General features: G+C 43.1%; 1 protein-coding gene across 1 annotated transcript in view; it reads right to left on the bottom strand.

Annotated features, from left to right (window-relative positions):
- Window positions 1–1,420: 1,420 nt before the first annotated feature.
- timm50 (translocase of inner mitochondrial membrane 50 homolog (S. cerevisiae)) overlaps window positions 1,421–12,113 on the bottom strand; it is a 50,272-nt gene continuing 39,579 nt past the window's right edge. The window contains exons 8-11 of the mRNA XM_033630273.2: window positions 10,350–10,448; window positions 3,755–3,911; window positions 2,186–2,292; window positions 1,421–2,102 (exon numbers count right to left, since the gene is read on the bottom strand). Of these exons, the coding sequence (XP_033486164.1) occupies window positions 2,004–2,102; window positions 2,186–2,292; window positions 3,755–3,911; window positions 10,350–10,448 (462 nt within the window). The 3' untranslated portion in view covers window positions 1,421–2,003. The remainder of the gene's footprint in view (window positions 2,103–2,185; window positions 2,293–3,754; window positions 3,912–10,349; window positions 10,449–12,113) is intronic.

Here is a 12,113-nt window from a genome sequence, read left to right as displayed (position 1 = left end):
TTTCCCCCTGAAAGATTTGGTTGTTTTTCAGCTGAACCTTACAGCTACATGTCACATTAAAGGTAAAAACAAAGTTTTGAAATGATTCATCTTGGTCTGATTTAACATCACAAACACCTCACACTTTAACAGGCGTGTCGACTTTTTATTTCCACTGTATTTAAATTATGTAACATCTGGTTTGAGTGAAAGAATATTTTAAAATCTAGTTGTTTTCAGGAAACATCCTAAACGAGGGGAAATTCAGTTTTAGGGAGGAACTGGGGAAAAAATTCAAAGGTTGTAAACAGTGAAGGAAAAACTGGAGTCAGGAGTAATTAAAGCTATATAACTGGGAGGACTGGGAATCAATCGTGTTGAGTAGCAGATTCCATTGTTTTATACTTTGATAGGAGGAACTAACTTCGGTCAAAAAAGACTGAATTTATGAGAACAAAAAAGCTGCGTTCAAGACCGTTAAATAAGCACTAACAACATGTTGGTTTGTTTCCTTTATTGAGGACGTCGATGGTGAGTTCACATCAGCATGAGTCACACAATCTTCAGCAAGCACATGAAGACGAACGGCAGCTGAGCTCTCAGATCCCGTCTCTTTTCAGATGTTTGGAGGGGAGACGACACGACTAACGACCAGAGGATTCATTTATAATTTCCCCAAAAGAATTAAACACGCCCTTGGGGCACTTATGTATGTTGGAACAGTCTGTAGAAGAAGAGGAGGGGGAGAATGTGGACGCAGTCGTGGCCGTGGAAAAGAGGCCAACATTTTCCAATGACAGCTCTGAGTGTATTTATTAGCATCTACTAGCATTTAGCATTGTCGTGCTGATCAGTGCGTCACTGTCAGAATTTTATCCCAGGCTGTCTTTGATCGCAACACCGTGACAACAACCAACCTTGAACTTCTCTCACTGTGCAACATAGGACCATAGTTTCAGAGCATCATCATCTTTCATCTGAGAAAAGCAAGTGAGATTCGACTGCCGGAGACAACAAAGATATAAAAAAAAATGGCAGAACAGAACAAATCTGTCATGTTGGGAAATAATTCTCCGTCCACAGACCTCCATGTCCCCAAAGAATCATCTCTGGATGACTACAAAGCCCATTTCATGTCACCTCAACCCTCTGGAGGCGGTGGAGTGTGGTTTGACTCGACTCTGGCGATGGTCCATTTTGGGCACAAGACTGAATATAGGAAACGCATAACAATGCGACATGGGACGGGATCTGAAACACCAGACTGATCCTTTGACTGATGGAAGAGATCAGACTGCAGCTTTCATTCGTCCTTGCTCTCCACCATCAGCTCAGCTGCCGTTAGTCGTCATTGTGGCCACAAGCCGAGGCGAACGCCCGTCCACGCCACCACCGCTGGACACCCAGACAGTCGCACATATCGAATAAACTCTTAACAATACTACTTATTGTTTATCTTTATTTCTTATAAACAATATTTCTCATTTAACACCGTCTGCAGCAGCACAGTCTGACACACACAGAGGAATAGAAAATAAAATTAAATACACATTCTGAAGGTACGGGACAGAGCACTGCTGATCTCAGGTCAGATCCTGCGAGCGGCGGGGCCGACCAGAGCTGGAGTGGCGATAGCAGCGCTGATCTCAGAGCAGCCTCCAAACCGCCAACAACAAGAGTTCATCCTGACCTGGATCCTCTGTCTCTTGTTTGTTTGTTTTGAGCCAATCAGCAGCTTGATATGCATCAGGTGACACCAGGATGACCAAAGGGAGGGGGCCGCCGACGCCCCCGCTTCCAACAAGAACAGGAAGTGCTTCTCTCATTGGTGCAGAGGACGGCCAATGTTCAAACACCGCAGACCCGCCCACTGAGACATGATTGGATGCAGGGTCCACTCAGCTACAGTACGCAGGTCCACCCCCACTTCCCTCCCCTCTCACTCTCTGTCCTCTGGCCCCTCCTCTCGACGCAGATGGCAAGCCGGGCTGCGATTGGTGGAAGTGTGAGGGAGGGGGCGGGGCTCACTGCTGTTTGGAGCGCCAGAACCGCGAAGCGATGGAGCCGAGGGAGAGTCCCTGTTTCTTCTGCTGGGAGATTTCGGCCAGACGCTGCTCCTCCTCCTGACGGACAGACGGACAGTCAGATCAGATCAAAGAACATCCAGACAAAACAAACTCAGGGTGCGTTTGATTTCTTCTCCTACCACTGCCAGCTGAGCCTGTCTACGTTTGAAGGCCTCGATGGGGTCGTCCTCCAGAGCGTAGTTCTCCAACACCGAACGTACGTCATCCACTCCGCTCAGAGCGATGGCTGCCACACAAGAGACACAACATTAATAAAACACAATAAACGTAATGTTTTTGTTATTTTCATGTGATGAATCTAACAGATGTTAATTTATTACGACATCAGTGTATATATCCATGACTCTATTGTCATTTCTCTGTTGATAGTTTTTTAAACTTATATTCTCTCTGTTTGTAACACAGTGTCACGGTGATCTTGACCTTTGACCACAAAAATACAATCAGTTCATAGTTAAGTCCAAGTGAATGTTTGTGCCAAATTTGAATAAACTCCCTCAAGATGTTCTTGAGATATCACGCTCAGGAGAATGAGAAGATCACAGTGACCTTGACCTTTGACCACCAAAGTCTAATCAGTTTATTCTTAAAGTCCAAGTGTATGTTTGTGTCAAATCTGAATAAATTCCCTCAAGGTGTTCTTGAGATGTTGTGTTCACAAGAATGAGAGGGATGCAAGGTCACAGCGACCTTGACCTTTGACCCTCGACCAACAAAATCGAATCAGTTCATTGTTGAGTCCAAGTGAATGTTTGTGCCAAATTGAATAAATTAACCCAGACTGTTCCTGAGATACTGCGTTCACGAGAATGAGAAAGATGCAAGGTCATAGCAACCTTGACCTTTGACTACAAAAAGCTAATCAGTTTATTCTTCAGTTCAAGTGTACGTTTGTGTCAAATTGAAAGAAATTCCCTCATGGTGTTCTTGAGATATAGAGTTCACAAGAATGAAACAGACAAGATCACAGTGACCTTGACCTTTGACCACCAAAGTCTAATCAGTTCATTGTTGAGTCCAAGTGAATGTTTGTGCCCAATTTGAGGAAATGACGAATGGACGGACGGACGAATGGACAATCGAAAAACATAATACCTCCGACCACGGCTATCCCCAGTGCAGAGGCATAAAAAGTCAAGTCGACATATGGGTGGCGATAACTTGATATGTGAACAAATACTGATGTCCAAATCAAGTCCTCGTGCCCCTCCCTATTTAATACCAATACTTTTGTACTTTTACATACGTAAAACTCAGCACATGATGTTTAGTTGTCGTATTTCTACACTGTGGTATCGCTGCTCTTTCTTAAGTACAAGATCTGAGTACCTATTCCACCACTGCTGAGACGACCACAGGAAATAATTTAACACTGGAAGCATGCCATTGTCCAGCTGGTATGGGTGTTCATCAGTGATGAAAGCGACAAAAGTTCTTAATCTATGTGTACCAAAGTTCCCGTGTTATTTACTTTACAAAAATGGCTCAAATATTTGGAATATGCACTTATTTGCTTTCTTTCTGAGGCGGGTCAAGAAGATGGATTTCAGTCTCACGTCTGAAACTCACTAAATAAACCTCTCTTGTTTAATCTGTAAAAAAGTAAATTAAATGCAACAACTCCTAAAAAAAAAGGAGAGAAAAGACGGAGACGATGGAGCCCTGTGAGTCTCTGCTTGGTGTCTTACTCTTGAGGAAGTTGGCGAGGTCGTAGAGCGTCCGGTCATCTGAGTTTCCGTCCCATTTCTTCAGGGCCATGCCGTTGAAGGGCTGCAGGCTGAACGCCTCCCGCTTACAGTCCACCACGATCACCTTACTGGTGTCCCGGTTCAGACACGACACGTCCTGGACAGACAAGAGACACAGAGAGAGAGAGACAGGTACCAGTGTTTAGAAAAACCTCATGATGGAGCATTCCTCTTTATTCTGCTGCAGATACAGTCTTCAGAATTCTGATGTTGAAAATCATAGAAAAACTAAATAAAAAGACACTTTGGGTTCGTTTGAATCGCAGCTCCTCCTCCTCCTCCTCCACCCAAACATGAGCTGCGCTGACCTTTTTCAGTCCTAATCAAATACGCAACTTTATTATCTCACTGATCCTTAATATTCAAATTAACACACACACACACACACACACACACACACACACACACACACTTTCTCCAGTAGCTCCAGCTGGTGACTATTAGCGTGTGTGTGTGTGTGAGCCAGATGGAGAGGGACGCTGCTCGTTGTCTCTATCACCACGCTCATCTGGTGCCCAGCCCCCCAAAAACTACTGTGTGTGTGTGTGTGTGTGTGTGTGTGTGTGTGTGTGTGTGTGTGTGTGTGTGTGCGCGCGCGCATAAACCCCAGCGGACACATTCATCGATCCTCCTCACAACCAATGAATAAAAGGCATCCATCTTCCTCCAGTGTGTGTGTGTGTGTGTGTGTGTGTGTGTGTGTGTGAAGTGTCTGCTCACACACAGTTGTATAATAATTATATTTAAGTGCATTCACCCCCGTTTTCACCTCAAATGGTTCGGACCAGTGGGGTCATCAGATCAGTCTCAGGTGGGAGATATGCAACATTACATTTATATTTCAGATTTGTTTTTAAGACACACAGGCCGATGAAGGTCTCTAATCTCTGGTTCACACTTTAAATTGTGTTCATATTTATAACACACTGTGTTTGTATATCTATTAAATCAGTGAAGGTGTTTGTTTTCTGCTGAACTGGAGAATTAGTCTTAGAATTAGAATTAGAGTTCAGATTAACAGAGTTGAGTCCATTTGGGCGATTCATTTGCATGTCAATTAAAACACATTACTGAATGCAACGATTGCATTTTCATGCTGTTAATACAGGACACAATCAATCAAGAAAGGCCTTTACTCTCCTGGAAATGTAATCAGTTTATTGTCTTGTATTTTATTTTATCTTATTACCAACCACCAGCCCTCCCTGTGGGGACATTTTACTCTCAAGTGTCTTATTTTTCTCTTTTCTTTCAAATTTTTAATGTCAGTAATTCAACATTTTCATTTTTTTAAACTTCACTTTTTTGTATTTAATAGTGGAGTTTAGTAACCTGGAAATCCAGATGCCCCGCCCCTAGCAAATTCAAATTTGCACTGCGGGGATCTGGCTCCAACGAGCAGAGCCCACTGAATCGCCTATCGGACCAGTCAGATCAGTCTATCTGACAGAGGCGGGCTCTGGGCGGGCGTAACATGATGAGGACAGCACTGCGTCGTAGGAGTCGAAAAGTAAACAGCCAAGATGGCAGCTGCTGAAGGACCGCGCCCATTCAATTTAGCTTTGGAAGAAACGCTAAGCCAACTACACTTATCTTTCTCCTTGAGAGAGGAACAGAAGACTGCCCTAGAAGCCTTCGCTTCCAGGAAGGACGTTTTTGCTGTTTTGCCGACGCCATACGGCAAAAGCATAATATATCAGTTAGCCCCACTGCTCGGCAAACAAATGGGGCTTAGTGCAATGAATACGTCACCTTGTTTTTTGCTCTGATTGGCTACTGTGCTATCCAATTGCGTGTGGCGGCATTTAATATGCCTCGGTTAGTGCCGCCCCTTGGGTAGGAAGGATGTATCGGTGAGGGCCAGACTCTAAATAATTCTAGATTTGAGTCTGGATTTCCAGGCTAGAGGTTTAGTGCAAACAGGTTGTGATACACAAGCAAGCAGCATCGCTCTACCATCATCACAAAAACAGAAACAAACAAACAAAAAAGACCAAAACCAACACGAGGACAAAGAGTCTTAGAACAGAAATCTCATAACAATATTCCAATCTAGGTCAACCGCAAAAAGTAGCTAAAAGTTGACAAAAAATAAAAATTATTCTTTATTTTTTGTTTTAGTGGAAATGATCAGTCCAGCCCAAACAAATCAAACCAAACACTGGACTTAGTGTGAACGATACCAATCAGACTGAAGTGTGAAAGCACCTGACTTCAGTCAAAACACACAGATTTTGTCAGTGCGAGCCTGCACGCCTGTGTTTGTTAACATCCTGAGGTGGTGCGAGTTAACCGCCAGGACACACCGATGACATATTTTCTAGACACAAGTGTGAAACTTATCAGAGAAGCAGTGACTTCTCTCTCTGATGAAAAATGCCTCTTGTCAAATCTGGTGTTATCGGCAGGAGCCACATTTATTTGTTATCTCAATGGCTGTGTCATTTTATAGATAAATAGGGCTTGCTTGTGTGTGTGTGTGTGTGTGTGTGTGTGTGTGTGTGTGTGTGGAACCACTGGTGAATAATAATGGGTGTCACTTGTCTCCTGAAGTCTTCAGCTCTAGATGTCTACAGTAAACATGAGGTTGACAGGGGAACACACACTCAGGCTCTGTTAAACCTCATGACAGTAAACTCTGCGTGGACAGCAGGCCGGGATAATAAAGACAAAGTTTAAAGGAGGACAGTTAATCCAACTGTTGTGTTTCTTCTCTTGACAGCAGCCAACAAACAATAAGACGTCTGACGCTCAGATGCAGGGCAGCAAACAATAGCTGCATGTTGGTGCATGTTGGTCAGGTTTAGAAGAGGATGAGGAAGGGTCAACGCTGCGGCTCAGGAGGAGTCCATGCTACTGTAGACACACTTTAAGCTGCTGGTGGTTGATACAAGATTTCTGAGAGGACTTCTCCGGTGAACTCCTGTGAGGGATGAGGCAACTGGACGCGGCCCCTCTCATCCTCCAGCTCTTACACTGGCCAGATAAGCCCCATCTCCTCCAAACCCTTTCAGTCCAGTACCTTTGGAACCAGCAGTAAGCCTTCAGACATGGTACCTAGACCCTCGGTGTGTTCAGACAGTCCTCTTAAATGTGGGCGGGGTTGTTGTCACTCACTGCTCCGTCCAGCACTCGCTGTATTTCCTCATCAGCGGTGACACAGATGGAAGTCTGCACCTGGTTTATCGTCCACAGAACGAGGCTGCACGCCCACATTTTCAGAACAAAATAGAACAGGCTGCAGTGAGAGTCTCTCTCCATGGGATATTTAAAAATAGCAGCTTTGTGCATTTAGTCCTTCTCAGGCAAGCTCAGGGGTTTAGTGTTGCTGTAGCCCACAGGAACGACGCTCCGCCAAGTCATTACTAAAAGCGTGTGTCATATAAAAACTAAAGTGATGGTCAAAGTTGTCACAGTGAAATTTAAGGTGTGCTGATGGATTCACGTCATCAACTCATGCATTGAGTAACATTACAAGTTAACGTTCCACCTTAAAAGTTGCCGGCAGTCGGCCCAGTGAATTGCATATTTATTGCAGTTGGTAGTTCAACTGCAAGTGATTTTTTTTTTTGCACAAAACAAAACCCTGAAACTGTTCAGTGTGTTCAGATTGTGTGTATTTGGGTTGGAACTGTGCATGGCAGAAAAAGCACATCCATAAAACAACATGTCCCGACTTTCTCTGGACATATGGAGCATTAATAACTCTCTCTCAGCATCTGTTGCATTCAGCTCTGTCTTGGCGTTATGGAGATGAGATGATAAGTGTGTCTTCTCTCTGGGAAGTAGGTTAACCAGCTCCTTATAACCTCCAGACTGCTCGTCAATACAAACCCAGAGATGACAGTTGGAGGGAGACAGAGGAGGAGAAGGAGGAGGAGGAGGAGGAGGAGGGGGAGGAGGGGATGTAAGGGAGGAGGGAGTAAAAAAAATGAAGCCAAGGAAATGAGCGAGAAGGAAAGGAAGGAAGGCAGGAGGGTGAAAGGGAGGTGAGATAGGAGGAAGAGGGGAGAGGTGGGGGAGGCTGAAGGTTAATGAGGCCTGAGAGGGAGACAGAGGGGAGGAGGGAGAGAAGGAAGGAGGGGGGGGTCTATTGTAGTGAGGAGGAGGAGAAGGAGGAGAAATCAATGGCAGCAGCAGAAGGCAGCTATGGAGAGTGGACACGGGGGGTTAATGCAGCCTGTTACTGTTTACAGGTGTTTGATCCAGTTTATTCACCTCATAAAAACATTTTGGAAACTTCGGAGCAGCTCTGGATTTAATTTAGAAAATATTCCTGAGACAGAAAACAAGTTTCAGAAGCAAAGAAGTTTTAGTAGGTTTCAGTAATAAACAAGAGGTTTTAATTAGGAATGCACTGAAATGAAAATTTGTGGCCGAAGCCAAAGCCGAATAATATTAAACGCTTGGCCGAATACCGAATACCGAATATCATTGTTTAGTTTTTCATTAGTTTTTGCAGATGAACCCTCCAGATTAGTGTTGTCACGGTACCAAAATTGGATACCAATTAAAATATCATGGTTCTGAGTAGTATCATGATACCACAGCGAAAATGAGGCAGATGTGCCTTTAGTCATTTATAAAAAGATAAATCACTTTTCTATAATACATCAATGATATTTCAACAGAATAAATTACTTATTGACTTATTCATACTTCAAAAACAGCATCAATAAGTGATTAACATAGGAGGGATCAATTATTGGAGCCGACTTATCCGTCGCCGGTAAGCCGATGGCCGCCGTATTTGACAGGAATACATTACTGTCTGTGTCTGTGACCCCCGTTCAACCCACAATCGCCTTTTGTTTCTGCTGCTGGTTGAAACCTGTAGGCTGCTCGCACAGCGTGCTGAATGATTTAAGCCTATTTTGCTCGCTCAAAACTATTTTTAGTCACAAATGGGAGTGCCGTGACGGGCAGATCGCCACACTGCCGACATTTTACTCCGCTGCACGCTGTTTGATTGCGTTATCAAAACACACCACTATTATTCGGCCTTGCTTTTAACTTATTCCACCGAATACCGAATGTGTGTTTTTTTGCAATATTCGGCCGAATATATTCGGTTACCGAATATTCGGTGCATCCCTAGTTTTAATGCAGCTCATAGGTTTTATATTTTATTATCATTAATGATCACAGTTGTGTTGAACTGGGATTTAAAAATCAAAACATCCAAGGAGTAAAAATTAAAAAAATATTGATTAAATATATAATTTTTGCTCATCTAAAATTTTCCATTTTTATTTACAGTATATACGTACAGATATTTCTAAAATCTTAATTATTTTTCTTCATGTTTTTTGTGTTACAATTAGGACTGTATTTCTTGTGACCTGTGCTGCTTGTTCCTGTATTTCTATATTCTATATTCAACACTACAAACCTGTGACAATCAAATCAAATTTAATTTCTCACCTGAAGGGGCGATCTCCAGAGCTATGACCCGCCTTGCAATATCTTTTTGGCTGTTGTCATTATAATGGCAGGACTGTGGGTCTTTTAACTCGGGATATTTCATGACCTCAACAACGAGTCTCTCCTCATCCTCAGTTCTCTTAATACATCCATGGTGATGAGAGAGTGACTGGAAGAACATGTATTTAATTTTAGGAGCAGCAAGGCTGGAAACAAGACAGTGGCACGAAGTGCTGCGGGACAACGGGTGTCTAGCCGCTGCTGCTGGTGCGGGGTTCTACTTTGAAAATAATAGGGGTGTATTTTTTGACATGCAGCTTTCACCGCTCGTGTGTTCTGGCCGTAACAAATATACAGAAAATAAAAGATGAAATACTTAAAGACCTCCTGTAAGTTTGTTTTATATCTTATATCTTTGGTTTTAACAGGTTGAAGTAGGTTTTAGACTAAAACAGATGGTTAACTCTGGGATGAAAGGAAGTGAAGCTGAACCCTCTATCAGGACGTTTAACCCTTTGAACTCTGCAACAGAAATGGTCTTCCATTGCCTGCATTGGTATTTTTGCTTTTTATGATTTCATCTCTTGGAGTATTTTCAAATGCATCATATCTCTAATCTGTACAACCTAAGCTAAAAGGTTATGTCAGTCTATAAACCATAATAACTGACATAAGTACTGAAATTACATCATTAAAAAAATACAAAAGTCTGATGTTTTTTCATCAGATTTTATGAAATAAATCACAAAACATTGATGCAAAAGATTTTTAAATGTAAAAACAAGCAAAATGTTTCTAAACACCTCAAACATTATTAAAACCATGTACATGATTTAGTTTTTGAGACATCCTCATTCATATGTACAGAGTGCAAAGGCTTTGTGATAGATTCATCATTCATTTCTCTGGCGCCATGGAGGGTTTTAGCAGTGTTTTACACCACACGCAATGAAGCGCATCATTTTGAGTGAACAACATGATGACACAGAATACAGAAGCCTCAGCGTTCTGCTGCAGAAAGAATGAAGGCTATAGCTATTATAGTAGTTTTTATTTTAAATCTATATAAACAGGATTATGCAAACAACAAACACACACACACACATCATACCTTAACATGATGCCCCTCCATGTAGTGTGTTGCATCTCTGAAGAGACGATACATGACGAAACCCTGAGGGTCGATGCTGTCGATCAGAGGATACGCCGTCTGGACACACACACACACACACACACACACACCATCGTCAGCCATAGCACACCGTAAACACACTGTATCACCAATTGAATTGAAAAATTGAAGTGTTTCAGTTTACGCCAAATCGTCTCTGTGTCACTATGAACTCCATATTTTTAGGTTTTAAACTGTTAAAATTTGCCTTCGGCTCTGTGAGATGATGATGAGCATTGAAGCACTGTCATACATTTAATAGTTTACAGATTCATCAGTGAATGCAGAGAACAATCTGTAGACTCATGGACAATACAAACATTGTTGGCTGCAGCCCTTTGAGTAACTAATGACTTCAAATGAGTGACACAAGTTTGGACTGCAAACAGAAACTTAACTGTGTGTCTGTGTGTCTAATTGTGTGTTTGGTGCCTTCAGATGACTGTAAACAAGTCAACACACTTCACACACAAACAGAGCAGACGACTCTGTTTGCATGTCAAAGGACGGAGCAGCACCAGACAGCAGGAGTGTAGAAGTGACCACATGTAAACAGCAACAATAAACTACTGTTTATCACAAACAACTGACACATAACGTGTTGTTTTTACACTTCACTTTGTGTTGGAACAAAACAAACATGATTTGACGTGTTAAGCAGTGAGCCAGGGTGGCTGTTCACCGCTCCCATTCTTTGTGCTGAGCTAAGGCCATAGTTCAGACCAAAGATTCACCATGAGACCAAACTGTTTTAGAACGTCACAGAGAAAAGTGCCAGTGGTCTGAGCTCAACTCAAGCCGGCCAAGGGTGTCTCCTGACATTCAGCTGGTCAAATCACCAGCGGCTGGTTTTAAAGCACGTCATCTGTTTCAACAGCCAATCAGCTTGTAGTGAAGTCCGCTGGTCAAATCAAAATGGCCGCAGACGGCGTGTTGGCTTGCTGGAGCAGGTGCTCCGTCCCTGCTGAGACCTCTGTTTCCATCCTCACAGTGTGCCGGTGTCAGACGATGGGTCGCTGCTGCTCGCTGGTTTGGCGCTGGTTATTTATATTATTGTGGCGTATTGATTATGAATGCAGTCCATCTGATGCTGGTTTTGTTTCATCACTGTAGCCAGTATCTCACTATTACTATCCTATCCTATCTATCTATCCTAGATTTTAAGAAGTTACAAATTATATTCAGCCACAAAATAAGTCTGAAAAGCTGCAAATCAGAACGAAGTACAGAGAGTTGTTGACTAGAGATGATACGCCGTCTCATGGTGGTCACTTCCTGTCAACGTTACAGATCAGAAGCACAGAGAGCTGTTGACTAGAGATGATATGCCGTCTCATGGTGGTCACTTCCTGTCAACGTTACAGATCAGAAGCACAGAGAGCTGTTGACTAGAGATGATACGCCGTCTCATGGCGGTCACTTCCTGTCAACGTTACAGATCAGAAGCACAGGGAGCTGTTGACTAGAGATGATACGCCGTCTCGTGGTGGTCACTTCCTGTCAACGTTACAGATCAGAAGCACAGGGAGTTGTTGACTAGAGATGATACGCCGTCTCGTGGTGGTCACTTCCTGTCAACGTTACAGATCAGAAGCACAGAGAGCTGTTGACTAGAGATGATACGCCGTCTCATGGTGGTCACTTCCTGTCAACGTTACAGATCAGAAGCACAGGGAGTCGTTGACTAGAGATGATACGCCGTCT

Source organism: Epinephelus lanceolatus, chromosome 4 (genome assembly GCF_041903045.1).
Source record: "Epinephelus lanceolatus isolate andai-2023 chromosome 4, ASM4190304v1, whole genome shotgun sequence".
NCBI classification, from domain to species: domain Eukaryota; kingdom Metazoa; phylum Chordata; class Actinopteri; order Perciformes; family Serranidae; genus Epinephelus; species Epinephelus lanceolatus.
The sequence above is the reverse complement of the archived record's forward strand: the minus strand, read 5'-3'. Positions and strand labels throughout refer to the sequence as shown.